This window comes from Tubulanus polymorphus, chromosome 9 (assembly GCF_964204645.1).
Source record: "Tubulanus polymorphus chromosome 9, tnTubPoly1.2, whole genome shotgun sequence".
Lineage (NCBI taxonomy): Eukaryota > Metazoa > Nemertea > Palaeonemertea > Tubulaniformes > Tubulanidae > Tubulanus > Tubulanus polymorphus.
Genome location: NC_134033.1, coordinates 12,729,058 through 12,750,122, shown reverse-complemented (window position 1 = coordinate 12,750,122; position 21,065 = coordinate 12,729,058). Strand labels below are relative to the sequence as shown.

Genomic DNA, 21,065 nt, shown 5'->3' with positions numbered 1-21,065 from the left:
AAGGCAATATTTCAGACTTAAACCTCTACTTGTTCTGACTCTATTTTTTGGGTTCTCACCACACCTGAACACTAAACACTAATTAGCCAGTGTACACTACTGCTATTTTATATCAAAATTAGAAATTTATTTATTATTGTCTTTCGTTTTCATCAAAGGTTCAATATACGGCTAAGAGTCGAAAAGGCGAAAGGGATCCGGATAGTTCGTGTGGACGTCTCGGAATTTTGCGGCCCGCTGCATCCCATTTGAAAATACGTCGGACCATTGCGATAAATAGTTAGATTACATACGTACTCGTTCGCATCCGTCAAACCATGAAACGTATGACGGTCTCGCGCGGTAGTTAGCGCGATTAACCCGGAAATAAAAATTTAAGAAGGAATCTGTCAAATAAAGTCTGACATTTATTAGTATTTTACGAGGATTGTGACTGAGGTTTGTGTCAGTTTGATAATGAAACAACCACTTTAGGTCCTCTATATACAGTTATAGTTAAACCTCACCTAATTATTTACTGTCATTAAATTCTTGTCGTGGGTGTGGCCCCACAGGCACACACAGTACACACCGACCGACCGGCCGCGGACGGGTTCAATCTTGTTGAATCGAAATTCAATTTGATTGTTGAAGGTTCTGTTTTTTTGTCTGACTGGCTCGGGATTTGTCTCATGTTTTTCGATCATGTATTTGAAGTTGCGCAATGATGTTGAGAAGTGCTCTTTGTAAAGAGACTGTATCTTACTATTTGAAATAAAAACCCACAACGGAGAAGTTGAAGTATCCCAGGTCTAGATAGTAAAAAATTGTATTTGGGGGAGGGTAATATGAAAGTGATGCAGACACTTATTTGAAATTTCCATCTACAGGTCATGACTGATCTGTAGAAGGACCAAATTTCTACCCTATCCACTCGATTTAATGATTTTCTTTTTAAAATTATATTTCAGGGTTAAAAAGTAAAACATGGTGTTCGGATTATTCGAATCGCCTCGGCCGTTTAAAGCGCAGGAGTTTCACAAACTGAAGAAACAATCGCAGGAAAGCGGACATCTATTCATCGACAGCGAGTTCCCTCCGGACGACAAGAGTTTGTTTTATACGAAAGGAAAACTCGCCGGCGTCGTGTGGAAGCGTCCAAAGGTAGGTCCAACGTCTTTTATTCAGTTTCGTGCCAGCCAAGCCCATTTTTCAGGAAAATTATTTTCATCAAATTATTTTCATTTCGTTCACCTGGTCCTGCTTTTTTATGGTCATATCAGCATTATTATCTTCTTAGAGAGGAGATATACTCTGTAGCAATCGCCAGTGGAAAGTGGTTTTTTGTAAGTTTAAGGTTTTGCAGGCATAAGCTTAATCTTTGCGATTTCCATGTTTATTGCATCCTGCTGGCCCTCTGCGTGCGGCATAGCATGACAACTGGATCATGGTTGCAAGAAATATGAAATGTAATATCGTAAGATTTCAGAAGGACTGCGTAGAATTAAAATATTAAATGGACTGAAAATTGTGAGGTGTTGAATTCAAATGATGGACAAAATGAAGATCATTAGATAAAAAATGTGAACAAAAATATTGAGGGAAAATATTTTTCTTTATATGAAAAATCATGATGAAAACACAAAAAAAAATTTTTCATGTCTGTTCTTGGTGGAATTAAAGTTACTCAACTCAAATCCTGAATTAGTCATAATAAAATGTGTCAATCTCATCCACACACACAGATGAGAATTATATGGAATATGATGTAAATGTTTAGCAATTATAGATTTGAATCGTGCAGAGAATTTTTGTTTTGTTCGGTTTTCGAAGCTGTTGTGCATTTGTCTTTGTTTCATTGGTAATTGTCGTTACATCTGTCACAGTATATCAGAATTTATGTAATACGCAGGATACCATAACTCTAATACCGCTGGAGCGGTGAAAAAAATGGAGTCGTCCTAATTTTCATTTCGTTATTTTAAAATATTTTTATCGCATATTGTAAACATTATTCAAATTCGGAGATATTGAATAGAAAATCGCTAAAATTCATTTAGGCTTGGAAATTTTCCATTTTGGGTGTTGGTAATTCATGAATGGAACAGGAAAAAACGAAGATAAAATTTTTGTATCATTTGGGTATTATTCACATAAAACCTCGGAAGGACTCCAGAAAAAATAAAAAAGAGTGAAAATTGTTATGAATTTGATTCAAATGATGGGAGAAATAAAAATAACTAATTTTTTGGCAAATGGCGAGATCGAAAATTAAGATGAGCATAAATAACCTTTGTAAATATCTGGGTTGAAAATCAAGATGGACGTATCAAAAAAAATATTTTTGGAAAAATTGTCATGAAAACATGGAGGACTAAAAAAGATTTTAAAAATATATTTTTTTTTTAGATTTGATTATTTTTTCAGAATTCCAGGAGCCAGATACGTACATCGAGTACTTAAAAAGAGCCTTACTTACAAAGGCTCCATTTCCATTTGGAAAAATTGAAAAAACACCTATGAGGCTTGGGAAAAACTTGGGAATTTGGAATTCATGCAACGGTTGGAACACATTTGGAACACGGTTGGAACGGTTGGGCTTTAACTATGACTACTGTAGTATTGAGTATCGGATTTATTTTCACGAGAATAAAGTAAAGCGTACAGTCTCGTATTGATCCTATAGTTGTGAGAAACGATCTTTTTCGCGACATCTGCGAATAAGTGATTTACAATAAATAACCTATATTATACAGTACAGACTAGGAGCGTCGAGTGAATTTATAGATTAGTTTTGTGGCTTTATAATTGTTGAGGGGGGTTTCCGCAGTCCAGTCATGTTCGGATCGATACTCCGTATATTTATTAAACATCTGTCTTCGACGCGACTCGATATTGTGTATTCACATGTTCAATTTGAAATTCGTCAATTTAAGCCAACTATAGTCTACAATGTATATGTTCTATCATTGAAACTATGAAAAAGTTAATATCCTTTTCTATTGCGACCGATTTGTGTTTTAAGCATTTCTGGTAACTTTTAGACTGCGTTTTGACTCATACTAGGCTACACGGCGACCACTTACCCGGAAATCAGGAAAAAGTCGGGGATTTTCTTTTCTTTAAAAAACTCAGGGAATTATGCTAAAAATCGGGGATAAGTAATAAGAAATTTGTTGAAATTACTACCTTACTGGAAATGGGCAAAACTTGTCAAAGAGTAATGAAATGTTTTTTTTGAAGCTGTCTTCCTTTCTGTGAAGTCAATTTAGGGCCTAACCTTTTTCTGTCTAGAAATATCTGTTAACTATTAACTGAATTTTATCGGTTGTATGATTTAGGATATCAGTCCGAATCCGAAATTGTTCGTCGAAGGAGTCAGCTCGGGTGACGTGCATCAAGGTCGATTGGGTAATTGTTGGTTTGTTGCGTCGTGCTCTTGTCTGACGTTGTATAAAGAGATTTGGCATCAGGTAAGCAGCCTCGCGTTTTCTTTCAGATTTAAGGATAAAGAGTTCACTGCATGCTTCTCTTAAGTAAAGCCCCTTTTCATTAGTGTAACTTACTTTTCAAGCAAAATCCGTAAAGTGCTGATCGCGTGGAGCCTTTTTGACCCTGGCCATATTTGACCCAGCTAAAAAACGTCAAACGAGGTCCATGTCAAATTTGAGCACTGGTCAAACAATTGTGTGTGAATGCTTACTGGTTCTGGAAGTAAATCACCTCGCTTACCGAGCACTTTCGGGTATAAATAAGTCAGCACTGGTTTTGATCTTGAAATAGGGATTGTCCCTGTTGTTTATTTGGTTAGTAAATTTCGTTGATTTTTTGATTGAGTGACCCTTACAGACCCACCACACCTGTCGGGAGCGAAACCGGGGGGTTTGATTTTGAAATCGGAAATCGAAGTACAGATATAGTTGCGTGATCGGCGGTCTAATTTACAGAATTTTTTTTAAATCGAAGTAGGCCTACATAATTGGAAATTAGGTTCTGGTTCATTCAAACAATCTCCCAACCAGTCTGAACCGGCAAGCGACTGATTGGGGTGAATTTTTCTGGCTGCCTAATTTAATACATCGAAATTAAACGTGATTTGTTTATACCACAGGTAATACCTGATCACAAGTCGCAGGAATGGGACGACGAGAAGCCGGAGAATTACGCCGGTATTTTCCACTTTCGATTCTGGCGTTACGGAGAATGGATCGACGTCGTCGTCGACGACTTTCTGCCGACGTTGAACAACGAATTGATCTTCTGTCATTCGCAAAGTCGTAACGAATTCTGGAGCGCTCTGCTGGAGAAAGCCTACGCTAAGTGAGTACATCATTTCAGCGTCCGATCTCGTTTCACGTTCAATTTCTCAAAAGCGTAAGAAAAAGTTGTATAAGGCTAAAAAAAATTGATACCTTGTTTCTCCGCTCTGCTGAGCTTAAATGTTGACCCGGCCGGTCGCCTATCTACCCTATACGTTACTTTTTTTAAAATCGTGATCAATTTTACCATAACAGACCCGGCCGCTATAGAAGTGAACTGTTTACAAATTTTATCATATTTTACAAAAATGACCCGGCCGCTGCGGAGAAACAAGGTATCATTTTTGTTTAGCCTAAGTCTGAAAGAATGATACCAAGGGGAGAGCTAACAGAGCTAGCATACTCGGTCCTGCAATGAAGGCCAGTGGGATTGGCTGCACTCTCTACATTTTCAAATTATCTCCAGAATTTTTTGGTCAGCACTTAAAGGGTTTTAAACCGGGTTCAACGCTCAAATTGCAGTCGCTCGATTTCCGAAATTCTCTCATTTTCTTCCGTAGATTATTCGGATGTTACGAAGCGCTGGACGGCGGCGATCTGTCCGAGGCTCTCGTCGATTTCACGTCGGGCGTCGCCGAGCCGCTCGATCTGGTCGCCGGTCACTACGCCACCGACGAGACCGCTCGATCCGAGCTCTTCGAGATGATGTATAAAGAAATGGAACACAAATCGCTGATGGCGGCCGCTATACCCGTACGTATATAAATGAATAAAATCAACCGGATTCTGATTTGCCGAATTCAATAAAATGAAAAATCTGGGGCCAAATGTAAAGGCTGCGTTAATGCAGTGTAGGCATGAATGGATTGATTATTTATTTTAAAGTGTGCTGATAAAATGTTCAATGTCTTTCGTTTTGAGTTCATTTGTTCGTCCATTAGAAATGTCTCACGTAATTTACTGAACACATGTAAACTGTGGATGGCCAGTTTTTCAAAGCGTGCTGATAAAATGTCTCGTGCCTTGTGTTTTTAGTTCATATTCAATGTCTGCAGTGATGTTGAGAACTTAATTGTGGACAAATATCTTAAGGGTGCGCAGGGTCCAGGCTGATGCCTGTACTAATTTGCATACGTCAATATGGTATTATTTCTCGTTTTCCCTGACACACAGGCGGCGTCTGCCGAAGAAATGGAAGCGCAGACAGATATGGGTCTCGTGAAGGGTCACGCGTACGGTATCACGGCCGTTAAACGCGTGCCGCTCGACGGCACCGGTTTACTCGGCATATTCAACCAGGAGAAAATACGCATGATTCGATGTCGAAACCCGTGGGGCGAAGGTGAATGGAAGGGCGCCTTCAGCGACGGGTAGGTTTTAGAAAGTTTCTTATATCGTCTAGAAGCGTAACACGTAATGTGAAACTCCCTAATTCTAATGCAAGCGGTAATGTTAACTAAACTTCCCCAATTCACGACTAAATAAGCGTCTGAAAATCCCTAAAATAGATTTAGAAGTGTCTGTAACTTATACCCCACTTAATGACACATTGCATGAGGTGAAGGTTGCGTGGAGGCAATCTAATTTCATTAATTTATTAATTGCAATGTTTTCGTTTTAGTCAGTCGATTGTTAATTTGATTAGAATGTAATTCATCCGTAATTCATCATTTCATCGCGTTGGTGATTTAGACATGATATTCATACACAAACACACTGTATACAGAGCAGTTTTCATTGCAAAATATTCACCATTCACACTGTACCTCAGACCTGGTTCTGTGGGTTCTGTCCTGACAATTTGGAAAATTGACTAAGTCGGAAAATGTCCTCATCGCGCCGGTAGATATTTACAACACAAACTAGTAGGACAGTTCAAAATTTTTGCTTCACTGGGCTGGTTTTAAAGACTGGTATAAACCCGGGGGTTAACTCAATTGAAATGGAATTGAGTCAACCCCCAGGTTAAAGATGATACGGGCCCTGGGCAATATGGCTGAGGTTTCTGAATCTGTGGTCACTGAATCGCTGATTCCATGTCCCGCATTGGTCATCTTCACTCAGGCTGTTTAAAACAGTTTAATGGTGTTGTACATAAAATATACACATTTCAAATTTAAACCTTTCTAAACACAGTGCTTGAAGTTACATAAATGGCATGAATTATGGAATATGAAAGTAAATAGCCCACTAGGCTATGTACATACCACTGCTGGAATTTTTAACGACTGAATTTTGACAGATCGTTTGATTTATTTTTCTGTTGAAGACTCGTGTTACTTTATTTCAAGTAGTCTATTGATACAACTGGAGTCCTTGTGAAGTGTGGCTCTCCAGTTCTAGGCTAAAAGAGTGAAATATCCTTTCTCAGCTAAGGGTTTACCTACCTCGCACTTGCTACATGTAAAATTGTTGGACATACGTAAGACCCTCAAACTTTGGATCAATCCAGGAAAGATTTTTCAGAGATCAAATACTTTGGCCTGATTTTATTTGACAACAGTTTTCAGGGCTCAAACTGACAAATTTTTGACTACAGGGCTCAAACTCGATTGACTAATACAGTCAAACTTGCTCAAGACGTAATCGGAGAAGTCATCATAATTTACTTGTCTCTATTTGTTGAGTCCCATTCATCGTTATAATAAGTAATGATTTTATGATAATAATAATATAATGATAATAATGATTTTCTCTGTAAGTCGTATCTTGTGTTTTCAGATTTTATAAGTTAAATATGATACATTTTGAGGAGGTATAGAGACTATAATCATATAACCAAATATATAATACCATTAGATGTCGCTTTTATTGGAGTTTAGACGCTATGCACGCATTGAGCTCGAGCTGCCAGTCTGATATTCATTTCCTGTCAATCTTTGCGTTTTTGCAGTTCTGAGGTCTGCTTTTTGAAAGTTTTGACGCAATATTTGAATCATATCATAATAAATAAATTGTCATTCAACTGATCTGTGCTGTGTGGGTTCAACAGGATTAGTGGTGGTAGCCGAGCCTACGGTTGAAATCTAACTCGAATTTGACTTTTGAGTGTAAATATTGAACCCAGATTCTCAACTGTGGAACTGGTTACTGAACCCCCAGTATAAAGTTCTTGGCCCCTCATAAGCCGGCCCCTATGGCTTAAAGTTTCCCCAAAAGAGCTCGGTGCATGCATAGTTTGTTACGTATCTTTAGTTACATTTCTCAATGTAGTGCAGAAAACGATTTGTCCCCTTAATTCAGATCTTGACTTGTGTATGTAGATTTACGTAAGTCTTAACTAGCTATCTTTTGTTTTGAATAAACTTAGACTGGTTTAAGATCTTAGTCATGAATCCGCAAAAATACAGGATGATGAATATAATAATTGCCATGATATTGCATACGCGTAAATTTATGTTTTTTTACATGTATATTCGATAAATATACTAAAAATAGAGTTTTTTACTTATTCCTCAGTGTCAGACAGTATCACAGTCACTATATCATGCTTCAACATAACTATCTGAAAATTAGCCATCCTTCATTCGTGTGCTTTCAATTTCCATTATTATCATCATCATAACCGTATGCATGATTTAAGTGCAGCGTTCAAAAAGTATGTACCGAAAAAAATATCTCTTCTCTTTCCACTACCTCCCGCTCTAAAGTATTGATACTTGTTCAGACTTGAAGTTAAAAGCAATAATGGGACGTACTTTTTGGGCGTGCCCGAGGGTCATCGCCACTTTTCGCCAAATTTCCTCCGTTTTTGCCGCTGAACCGGGCCGACTAGGAGATCTTAAAAAACCTAGGAAATTTGCCGTTGGGCTTTTGCAATATTTGTGACACTTTTTTCACTTAATTTTTTACTTAAAATTTCGGTTCAACTGCAAGATGTATTATATATTATTGTATACAACAATTTTGTCAGTGTCGTTGAAATGATTATTTTGTGCGAGTATGAACCACTTTACAACAAACTTCACGACCAGATCTTTATAACCGATTGTCAGTTCGTCAAGTGGGAAATTGTGATGACCAATTTTTTTCATTTTCGAGCTGGCAAAGGTTAACGCTATGTCATCTATTGTATCTTGATTATGAACCCCTTGATTTTGTCAAAAATTGATCACTTCTGAAAATCAGCAAATATTTAAATCAGCAAAAATTTCTTATCATCAGTTCCAAAGACTTTTCCTAAATATGTATTGAGGTAACGATTAATGAAATTTCCGCCCACGTTGTGAAGATAATTAGAAATCCCACTCATAGATAAAAAGAGTCTCAAATGTTTCCTTGAGCTGATTCGACATTTTGATTATATCCAATCTTCAAGAAAACTCCTGAAGATTGCTGATTATATTCCTGATGATGACTATTAGGGTTTAGTCGAAACATGGAATAATATATTGGCTCGAGAAATATTTCGGCAGTATTCCTGATAATGACTATAGGGATAAAGTCAATCGAATAAACATTAGCTAAAACAAACATTTCGGACTCATTTTATTCTCAATGTGGGATTTTTTATATGATGTTGAAAGGTGGTGATCTAATCGGATATCGGTGTTTAATAATTTTCTGGTGTAAGAAGAAAGCTACGAATCATTTTAGTGATGATTAACTTCTAAAACGATGATTTAACCGATTGTTTTGTATCGATGTTTGTTTCGCTGTAGCGTTGAACAGAGTCGAGGCACTAGCACGAGTCTGGAGGACTGGGTACCCGGAGGCGGTATATACTCCTCTAGTTACTCGGTTCCTCCTCGCTCTTCTAACGGTGGTGACGGTCACAGGTAAAACCATCAACTCGCGGAATCAGTTTCCTTTCTGTGAAAAAAGTATTCAAGAAAAAATAAAGTCAGTAGAACTGGCTTAAGAGTGCTTACTTGACTGAACTTGATATAATTCTCCTCCTATTCATAAGCAATTTGTTAGTTATTCAAGAGCTTCGCAATAACTTAAAAAGTTTGGTTTCATATTCTCAAGTCAACGTACTGAGAGAAAAAAATCAAGTTTCATTTAAAGAAACAAAATGGAAGGAAACTAGTTCATCGGGTTGAGTTACTTTTCTGTTTGGAATCTGACACCTGTTTTTACTTAGATCAGGTATTAAAGTAAACTCTTTTGGGCCCAGTTTTTAAAAAAGGTCACTTTTGAATTCTTCTTTAAATCTATCTTGAATCAATTAAGCAGTTGACCTATAGGCCCACTGAGTATCCTCAACATTTTGGATTAACTTCCATTCATGCTTGTCTTTGAAACAGGGGTCTTGTGTTAAAACAAATTGACTCTGCCTAAGTCGGTACCGGTAAACTCAAAACATTTCAGGCAGAGATGAATTTATGTATAATCTAGCAGAAAGACTTTCACTTTTCCCTTATTACCAACTTTTCATCTGCTCAACTTAGACCACTAAAATACTGATCCTCCACCCTTGGTAAACAAAACCATATTTCATTAAACAGTCCACAAGCTACTCTCAAGTCAGTGAAATCAGTCCCAATGCTGATGAGTTCCCAGATTCTCAACTCAATATTTACAGCAGTCCCAACGCAACCCATCAGTTCTCTGATCCTTTGAAATATTTTCAGTCCCGATGCTACTGCGTAAGGCCTTGGAGTAATCATTTAATGATTACTCCAAGGTAAGGCGGAGCCTACTATATTACTCTTGATATGACCTTTATGCATCCATTAACTAAAACATCTTTAAAAACTAAACATTTCCTTTTGCTCGACGCAACTTTTTTTAAATCATTTCTGAAATCTTCCGAGTGTTTTAAGATTTGATCGAATATAAAACCTTACAGCCTCACGACTGAACGCACGACGCCGGCTGACACGATCGAAAAACAACGCGCGTCTGACACTGATTTCAAAAATGGACCTTCGACACTCGGTAAAAAACCCGTTCGAAGACGAAGAAACCGCGACCGGTAAAAACCCGTTCGAAGACGAAGAAACCGCGACCGGTAAAAACCCGTTCGAAGACGACGCAGAAGGCGAGACGAACGACCTCGCCGACACGAATCCGTTTAAAGAAGAAGTCATTCCTCCGACCGAGACCGAAGGCGCTTTCTTCGAAATCTCGCCCGATAAAATTCTGCCGACGTTCAAATCGACGGCGCCGATGCCAGCGGCGACCTCGTCGAAGAGTCGATGGACTGGAGATTTCGCGAAGGGGTATTAACGACGGCGCAATGAGGACCCGACGAACTTACTGCGGCAATCTACCATCCACCAGGTGGCTTTAATATGAAACTGCCCTACTCTGCCAATCATTCATTTATTACGTATGCATTAGGGGAGGGGGAGGGGTCATTGCAATTGCGTACTGTAATGTTTAATGTATATGAAAAAATGGCAGATTTTGCGTACAAAGGGGGAGGGGGGTTGAAAAATTCCAATTTTATGCGTACGTAATTAATAAATGATCCCAGACTGTTGTTATCTTCAAAACCCAACGGTTAACGCATTTTCAATCGAGTTAGGCCACAGGTTTAAGTTGATACCAATCTAGAAAACCAGGACCAGGGTGGTAACAAACGCCGCATCAGGCCCCTTAAAATGCGCCACCTGGTGGGGGGTAGCTGGCAGTTGAGTCGGGTCGGCATTGCTTTATCATATTCGGCGTGATTGTGATATTTTAACTCCTCAGTTGGTGATTGTATATTAATCACACTCAAAATCGTGCTCTATATTTATGTATGATTTATATTGAAGCGGCCGATTTTGGGTCATAAAAAGTAAAATTCTATTTTTCCAACCCTCGACGTTGACGTACGTACGATTGTATGCCGGAATTTTACTTTTTGTTTTCACGAATTGGTCTCTAATGGTAAAATATATAGTATAATTTATCTAATGGTTATAATACGTGGAAAGTGTTTGGTGGTTTTTCTCTAAAAAAATATCTAATACACCGCAATTCAAACCGTTCACCGAATGTCTCACATATATAGTCGCAAATATTCATCGACGTTTTCCCGCATTAAGTCGGGTTGATTGTAATAATTCAACACTATTTCAATATCCACAATTATCATTATTGTTATATATGTAGGTATGAATGCGGGTAAAAATGCTTGTTGTTGCAATTCACAAAAATGAAGAAAGAAATAACAAGGAAACCTCGGATTCCGTTCACTATTGTTATTATTATGCAATGAACCAAATTCGTATAAACAATTTCACGTATGCACGGCCTCAAATAACATCCTCAATTCTTGGAGATTGTGAAGGATTTCGGTAAAAATTGTCGATCAAGTACTAGTGAATCGAAGACGGAATGAGGTCCCTCGGTGTTTGTAGCTCGCAAAACATACGAAGAACAAATGAATGTATATTAGCAAAAATTGCTCATTTGATGCACATAAATAGACACTTACTCACATCGCCAGACAGTTTCACAGATACTGATATACACAGTCTGTCTGCTATAGATCAGTCCAGGTCATTAACCTTTTCTTTAGAGGCTTCAACACTAATCGTAGTATTTAAAGACATTTGTTTTTACGTAGTTAGTTTCTGCTTGATTCACACGACTAATGTTTTCTTAAGTAAAGTATCATCGATCATCAGTTTTATTTCGCACTTTTTATTTCAATTGTGTGGATTATTTTTATCATAATATTTATTAATATCATTATTTGTAATAGAATATTCGAGGCCTGGTTATCCGAGATATGAAACTTTCTGGTAGCTCCTTATTTCAGGCACTATTTCAGTAATGTTCCTTGTGTCAGTTTCCAAATTGATTAATTCAATTCTTTAGAAATATACCGTAGCAGTTTTCTGATTGAAAAATAAAGTTAATTTGTTAATCTACAGACCAACCCGTTTACACAAAACAACATATACAGTACAAGCACAAACCTTACTATGCATAAATTTGCATAAATTTAGCATGCTTAAAAGGTTCTCGGTGGCATCTTTATTCGTCCAGTTTATCTAGTGACGTTAAATTTGCTGTTTTTGATTATGGTAACAGTACGTACAAAATACGCATTATTTTCCTTGTTTCTGATACATGTTTTCTGGTTTGCATCTTTTGCAGCGATCCCCACTGGCAGAAAATCAGTCAAAAAGACCGCGAAAAAATGGGTTTAACTTTCGAAGAAGATGGCGAATTCTGGTAAGCAGCGTGAAATTGTTACTTGGCTCTGTTGTTATTTGTCAAGGTCTAGTATAGCGATAGTGGCAATGATGGCTGAACCGGAACTACGAGATATCATGTACTTGGTATCAAACACGTTCGTCTCACCGTTATATTGCTGAATCGAGATTTTGTATTTTTTCTCGTAGGATGACGCTGGACGATTTCTGCAAACACTTCAAGAACATCTCGATTTGTAGAATCGTCAACACGTCGTTTTTCAGCATTCGTAAAACGTACCGCGACGCGAGATTCGACAGCGAATGGAAGGGACCGCAATTAAACGGCGGATGTCTGAACAACAAAGATACGTTCCTCAATAATCCACAGGTTAGAATTCAAACGCTTATACATTTTTGGCGGAAACATTTTTGGCACCCCTTTCAGTGCAGACATCCTGGAGATAATTTCAAAATTCTAAGAAATTCCACCTTGGCGTGTTGAGCAATGAGGATACCGATCTAGTGCGTCTACACCGCGGTGCGGTGTATCATTAGTTATGAATGTCTTACTATTACTAATATTTCACTGTTTGCTGACATCTTTCAATAGAGATATACACCACATACACTGCACTGCGGTGTAGATGCACTGAACTCAATACTGTTCAGTTTTGAAAATTGCTCATAGAATTAAGTCGAAACATTTGTCGAAACATCACAGCCCGAATTTAAACCGTTCACCTTTGTTTTTATTTGATTTTCAGTTTATATTCGACGTTACCGAAGATTTCGACGAATGCTTGTTTTCGCTGATGCAGAAAAGCGAACGCAGTCAAACCAACGAGAAATTAACGATCGGATTCTCGATTTTAAAAGTAAGTCGAATATGAAGAAGGATTTGTAGTGAATGGTTTTGAGTAGCTGGCAACTTACGGAATGAAGTGAATACTATTCTATAACTCAGGACCCCCTTGTTCTTAATGAAGTGAACTATACAATATACTTTGATTCTCGTTTTGTCACCAGGTGGAGCTGAATCGCGAATATCGCGTGCACAAATTGCCGGAAATCGTCAAATCGTCTTCGTTCAAAAACAGTCGCAGCATCTTCTTACGTTATAAACTCACTAGGGGGCGCTACGTGATCATTCCGGCCACGTTCGCCCCGGGGGAAACCGGGAAGTTCTTATTGCGTCTTTACACCGGAAGCAGCAATCACGCCAAGTAAGTGAAAATAGATCCTCCTGGATCAGTTGATCCGCTGAGGATCAGTTGATCCGCTGAGGATCAGTTGATCCTCTGAGACCAGCGCTTACATTTTCGTTTAACCTGGGACCTAAATCTATAAAGCCCCTGGAAATTTTTTAAGTCTAAAAGTGGTCTTAAATCTTAAGACTGGTGTTAAGTTGTTAGATTAGCTATAGAACTAGGATGGGCTTTGACTAATCTTAAATCTCAGCCATGACTGTGCACCCTCTGGATTAAAAGATACCTTTATGCCTAGTGTATCAAAAATGAATCCTTCATAAGTTTACTTGGCCTTAAATCTATGCAGAATAAAGTTCTTGATGCACATCTATTGTCTGCGTGCCCTAGTGATTCAGATTAAGTAGTCTTTACTATACAACGGTCATTTCCTCTCTCTGTTTCTCTTTTTCATATTCTGCCGATTCTTTCATATTCATTTGTTGCATTCGTTCATTTAAAGGGAGGCTATTCGCGATGTACCGCCGCGTAGCGCTTGTTTCTGTCTTGCGAAATATCCAGAACTCGTGTCGAAAATCGTCGTGAAGAAAGCGGAAGGTTTGGCTCGTCAGGATACGATAGGAGGTCGGTAAAGTTTGCATCCGCATGTGGCCAGTGTTCGAAGGATGTCGGATTTTAAGCAAGCAGTGTTTGGCATCTGGTATAGCACTGAAACTAGAGATATCTCAGAATCTCGAGATATCTCAGAATGGCAGCATGTGTAGCACAAAATTGGCATGAGCTTAGCTCCACATCAATGAGATATCTCATATAAGTGATTATAATGAGATGTCTTGTATAAGCAACTGGTTTAACACTGGAACAATGAGATGTCTCAAAATTGCAATCAGCTTACCTCTGGAACTATGTGGTATCTTATATAAATGATTATGAGATATCTCAAAGTAGCCCTGGAACTATGAAATATCTCACAATGGCAACTGGTATAGCAGTCTCTTGCAGTAGTCATACTGAGTTATCATGCCTGTTAATGGTTGCCGGCTAAGCACTCGAACAAGTTAGGAGTTAACTTGCTAGATTTCATCCTTATAGTGTATTCAAACACTGTTTTTAACAAACTTCCTGCGAGCGACTGGCCCGAAAGCAATTACAATTTTACCTTGCATTTAAAAGCATGATATCAATGATTTCGCATTGATTTCTCCCTCGACACAGAAAGCTACGAATGCACCTGAACCTGCATCGAATTATCAAATTTTCATAGTTGAATCAGTCATTAGAATTGTTGTTCATACTAATGTCTTGTTTATTGTGTTGTTTTTTTATGAAGATGGCGGTAAGTAAAGCGATGCTGTGGCTGCATGTTGTATATCGCACTAGAGAATTAGACCATTCGGACTGGTTTTATAAACCTGTTTTCACTGAAAGGCAGGTTTCGATCGGCCTCTACCGATTCCGGAATTTTCTGGCACGTTTGTTTCGACCAGAATACGCTGTACCTATTCCGGAAAAGTATTATCCGTAAATCCGATAGAAACGGCCGGTAGAGAGTTTGTAATCCGGAATAGCTATTCTGAAACTGGAGTATGTTCAATCGAAACCTGCCCAAAACCAATTGATTTATAGCTGAATTAACGCTAGGCTTATCGTTAAAACCGGTCTATAAAACCGATCTCTGTTTTTTTTTAATCTCCTCTGTCGGAATGTTTATATGAACTAGGCCTAGACCAGGACCCAGTTCCGCGGTTCTTCGTTGAATTCAACTAGAATTACATGAATTCATTTTCAATGAGTTGATTCTTAGTCAAATCATAACCCACACCTGTGGAACTGGGGATTTAGTAAAATTTCAATTCCAACATTGGCTTATTCTCGATTAAAACCGATCTGAATTTGTTCGATTGGAGAAAAACCTCGACTCGGTCTAAAGTCTCATAGGAGAATCAATCTCATTAATACCTATCCAAACTTAATACCGCCAGTTGGTACTTAGAAGGACAAATTATACTTAACTTGGTCTTAAGTCTCAACCCAGAAATCACCCCTTTGAAACCCATCAAAACTAATATGATAGGATTCAAACCCTTAAACACTGGGCTGGGTTTCATAGATTTGGTAGAAAAATAGTCCCTGGGAACATTTTGAAATTTGTCTGTTATAACCATGGTTTCTCATTGTAACTATGGTGGTTGTCACCCAGATTGAGGATTTACCCCTAGGGATAACTTTGATACTCGGTCTATGAAACCGGGCCCAGATGGCCAAAGCTGTCCTTTGTAGACACCAATCCCATTTTGCCTCTAGTTATGCTATAGAAAACCGACCAGAGGAGATATTTCTAGCTTGTTGTTTTCATCATTTTTATCAATAGGGTATTTATTTTTATACGTTCACACTTTTTTTTTCTGTTGCTTGTTTTATATAGTTAGATGTAACCAGTATATATACATTTACATATATACACGCTGTTACATTTCAACTCATTTAGTTTATTTAACGACTTCGTTTTTCATTCTATGAAATTTGCAGTGTTCAAGAAAGGTGAGACTGAATTCGAGTGTATTGTTAAAAGCAGTAGTTCCGATTATACTTTGATAATGATTAACAATGAATTTATGTGAATTTCCCGCAATGGGTTACCGGCAACGCTACTGGGGCAAGCAAAATTCCGCCATTATCTACCAGGTTCACTACTGTACAGTGTGACATCGATGCTGGATTTCTTTTCAAACTCAACTAACAATAATTTCTCACATTCTATGCATGATGTACGGTAATTGTGCCACATATAAACTCTTGAGATTAATCTGAGTTTATTTAGATTCGTAAATTATTTGCCTGATTTTTGGACTGGAAGACGGAAAACTGAGATGAAAATTACTTGATGAAAATGAACAAATTTTGATCGAGTTTGTCTGATATCTAAAAGGCGCCATCTGACGGGATAGCTGGTGTGCCGGTACTCCATTAGAATTAAGAAATTTAAGGACATTTTATTTGAGACCTTAATGTTCGAATGATTCGTTGTAATGGGGATGGTTCATTTACTTACATGATTGTGTCAAGTTAATTCATTAAAAAGTCAATTATGGTTGTACGTAACAAATTTGCGGTTGGGTGAATTTTACGTGTTTAATCTCCTTACCCGGTTTGAAGGGTTTGTACGTTTTTGTAATGTTAAATGTTTGTTTTATAAACGTTACCCCTCGTTCCCTGACTGTGTTCGATTCTTATCCAGACTCGTCCCAAACTTAAAATCATCATTGGTTCTCATTCAAAATCGATTTGGACCGTAAAATTGATCTTCATTTTCAAGTACCTTACTTCTCAGTCAAATTATTTGCATATAAGAGTTAAGTGATACTTGCTCACAAAATGTGTATTTTTACAAACTCTTTGTCCATATTAAGGCTGGTCATAGTAGAAAATGACGTATTGAAAGTATTCAATAATTATTCTACTGATTACTACCATACTGACTAAAAAATCTATTGGGAATGTGCTTAATTTGACACTATGATCTCGAGTCTGCTTCAAACTTCGATTTCATGATTCGTTGTCAAAATCTTTTCAGGAATGGCTTGCGTTAAATATGTGTTGTATGTGTTTGTAGGAGCTGACCCGTATTGTATTATTGAGTGCGAAGGGCAGAAAGTATCGACGAATGTTTGTAAGGACACGTTAAATCCAGTGTGGGATCAGTCGGCGATTTTCTACCGGAAAAACCCAATCAAATCACCGATTATAGTCACCGTAAGTTTTCATTCAGTCCAAGGCCGAGCCAGTTACGTGAAACTGAATGTAACACTCCGCACTCCTCTGTCATCTCAGTTCTCAATCGGGGGGCTGATTCCTTCTTTCGTGAGCCCATTTCCATTCCATATTCAGAAGTTAGCCCAGGGGTACAGGTAAGATAGTGTCGATTTCAAGACCAGTGCATCATAAGCCAATTTAGTTTCTTTAGCCCAACTTAGGATCATTCTCAAGCTCATTTTGTTTCTATACCAATCTCATAGCTTAAGACCAGTCTTAGCTCATTTTGGTTCTACTTAAGACCAGTAGAAGCTGATTTTGTTTGTACAACCAATTTTATGTCCAATTACCAGTCTATGCTTATTTTAGTTAGTTCTATTACCAAGCTAACTAAGCTGACTTTGTTTCTATAGCTAATCACACGCGCCATGTTGCAGAATCATTTGATTTTGTTCGCTACAGGTCTGGAACCGAAACACTTTGTTGGACGAGTTCATGGGACGTCACGCTTTCACCGGGGTCGAAGATAAGGAAGGCTACGTCTTATCAGTCGGACTGGAAGGTAAACCGAAGGACAAGAAAGATCTGGTACGACCGGGAAAGCTGTACGTCGAATTGGTCAATAAACAAAACCTCATCACGTTGTAAAATCCCAGCTTAGAATCCGAGGTGTAAAACAGCCAAAGTAAAATAATTCATGTTAACATCGCAATCAAAAGAATACAATCGTGATGTATCTTATTGGGAATATATTTAACTGGTCAATATTTCCAAGCTAAGGAATAGATATATTATATTTTAATGGATAATGCTGCTGTGTACATGTATGTATATAATACAAGATCAAAAGCAAGGACAGATCCTAAATAACGGTTTCGTGTCTCCTGACTGTCTGTGTCCCCTGACTGTCAGGAACTATCTCTGAAAATACTGTAGTTGACTGTCCCCTGATTGTCAGGAACTGTCCCTGAATTTAGAAATTCTATTTTCGAAGGGATTCCTCATGGATGAACTATTCTTTGAACAAATTAATGAACGAATCCACTTTGTATGAAATTTTGAATCGATATTCAAATATCATCAATATTGAATTGATACAGACTTTCAGATGTTGTTCAATTTGTAAAACTGGTGGATTTTCTCACCCTTTCCAGAACCTCTCGTTCAGTGCTTCTCCAACTTGATTTTAATATCTAATGGCCGCACTGTTGTCTACTGTGGAACCAATATGTTAAAATCATGTTTCCACTTCCCAATCTCTATGCAATTTATATATATATATATATTATATTTATATTCGAATTATAAAGTGTTATTATATTTAAAATGTTGAAAGGTTTCCGCAGCATGTTAAATTGTAAAACCTGCTTAATCCGGATCATCATGTGACGAGGACTGACAAGTTCCGCGGTTGTGAGTACCAGTTAAAAAGTGGAAAGAAACTACACAAGTTCAACTTATAATCTTAAGGCTCATACGCAACTGTAGAACCGGCTTCAGTTGCAGAGTCATAGCTCAGACTTATGACCAGTCTCACGTCCTTAGTTCTATAGCCAATCTAACAACTTAAAACCAATGTTAAGGTTCAACACCGCTTTTGAACCTAAGTCACGACTGTGAAACTGTATCCAGCCACCAGTTGCACAGCCATCGCTTAGATTGAAGACCTGTATTAGACTTATTCAGTTCAAAAGCCAATCTAAAAACTTGGGACGAATCTAGGGATTTAAGACCACTTTTGGACTTAAGTTTTGTGTTTCGTTTTCTACAATAAGTCGACTGTAGATAGATATTGTCCAAATTAGGTTAAATAAAAAGTCCAATCCAGATTAAGCAGTGTTTATTTAACTGTATTACTATCATATATTATATCGTCTATACAAATATTATGAATGTTTTTTTTCTACTAAAGCCACAATTTATTTTTTTCATTTCTTTTATTTTCTTACTGTGAGTAAATATGGTGTTATAGCTGATACATATGTATGCAACCTTCGTTTTCTCGGAATTTGGAAATATATTTTTGATTTTTCGTTTAAAATCGTGTAATGCTATTCTGCTAAGCTTCGTAACACTCCGGGGTACACGACTGTCTGCAAGTCCTGGTTCATTCTGCTGGCTGTGGAAATTAATTCGCGTACTTGCATGCACAGAAACTTGAGTCCTGTTTTTATTGCTGTATGTGTATGTAAATTGTATTATGTGTAAACAATTTCAATTCTACTTCGATATCATGTATAATGCAAGTTTCTATCTACAGTCTGGAAACACCCTACAAAATTTCACCATTTGCCGTACGAAGTCTTGAATTATGACCTTAAAAAGTGCGTTGATGAAATATCTCTAGCATCTGGCGCTTATGGTGACATTGATAGCATATATCGCTAAGGCTAAACAAAAATGATACCTTGTTTCTCCGCAGCGGCCGGGTCATTTTTGTAAAATATGATAAAATTTATAAACAGTTCATTTCTATAGCGGCCGGGTCTGTTATGGTGAAATTGATCACGATTTAAAAAAAAGAGTAATGTATAGGGTAGATAGGCGGCCGGCCGGATCAAAATTTAAGCTCAGCAGAGCGGAGAAACAAGGTATCAATTTTTTTTTGGCCTAACTTACTGGCATTTGTGTAGTGTATTTGTTGTTCACTTTTGTCTGAGGTCCTGATTGCGTGAAGACCATAAATTGGTTGACTGCTGGATCCAGTTTTACACTTGTAAGTTAGAGTTATCTCTGGACCCAGTTCCACAGTTGAGGCTTAGAGTTAACTCTTGATCTGAAATTAATTCATTTTCTTTGAGTTAACACTTAACTCGACGCTGAGTCCCGGTGACTATGTTGTGGGGGTCCAAATAGACAAATGATTATTGATAAATCATTAAACGTTCCAGGGGGTGGGTCCAGGCTGCTGATATAATGCCTTCTAAATTGTGGTGGCGGGTGTGACTATTGTCCAAACGATACCAGTGTAGATATTTTCCTTCCGATAAAAAGATAATGTTTATTGCTAAGAATGCCAGTACTAGAAAACGAATACTCTGAACTTAGAAAACAATACTCCTTTTATCCATTGTAATTGACAAATGGGTGGCCTCCTCGGTGAAACAGGTACAAGAGATCTTGCATCCATGTGCTTTCGTTGTCGTCACAACCCAATATCGATGGTCAAACCATGGACTCTACAACGAAGAGTCCATGATCAAACAAAATAGCCGCGATCACATGGAGACGAATTGGTTAAACAGGTCCGGGCCTAAACTAGCACGAACCAAATTTATCCCTAGCAAAATGCGCGTGGTCGTGGCTTATAAGTTTTGTCACGCCTCAACGATTCCTACGCGCGCGCTATCACCAAGGTCAAGGGCGTCTACTCAATCCGAAAGTTCGTATTTTAATCTCATAAGTTGACGCGACTCAACGGTGGATCATACTGTCCCGTTACCCAGAACGTGGTCAGAAACAGGTCCATAGTATACTTCACTTCCAAGCATGAATAAAATCTTCCTTCATCTTCCTTCAGTGTATTTTATACCTTTACATATACACATATATGTACGATATGATATTCAATAATGTTATTAATGTTTATTTATTTTATTGTTAAACGGTTAGATTTAGAAAGTATAGTTATATATCTTAGTTTAGCCTCGTTAAGACGTACGTACATAAAATACAGTATTTGTCAATGTATGTGAACGACTGCTGCTAACGGTGAAATGTGTATGAAATATCGCTTACGTTGCTATGTGAAATTTAAGAAAACAATAAAAAATTGTTTTTGAAGTTGA

General features: G+C 37.9%; 1 protein-coding gene across 1 annotated transcript; it reads left to right on the top strand.

Annotated features, from left to right (window-relative positions):
• Window positions 1–330: 330 nt before the first annotated feature.
• On the top strand, window positions 331–21,034 carry LOC141910645 (calpain-5-like). Its single transcript, XM_074801357.1, has 13 exons — window positions 331–438; window positions 951–1,143; window positions 3,321–3,452; window positions 4,091–4,299; window positions 4,799–4,991; window positions 5,412–5,608; window positions 12,279–12,356; window positions 12,527–12,707; window positions 13,084–13,194; window positions 13,346–13,542; window positions 14,027–14,148; window positions 17,138–17,277; window positions 17,740–21,034. The coding sequence occupies exons 2-13, from the start codon at window positions 967–969 to the stop codon at window positions 17,923–17,925; spliced, it is 1,923 nt and encodes a 640-aa protein (XP_074657458.1). The 5' UTR covers window positions 331–438; window positions 951–966; the 3' UTR covers window positions 17,926–21,034.
• The last annotated feature ends 31 nt before the right edge of the window (window positions 21,035–21,065 follow it).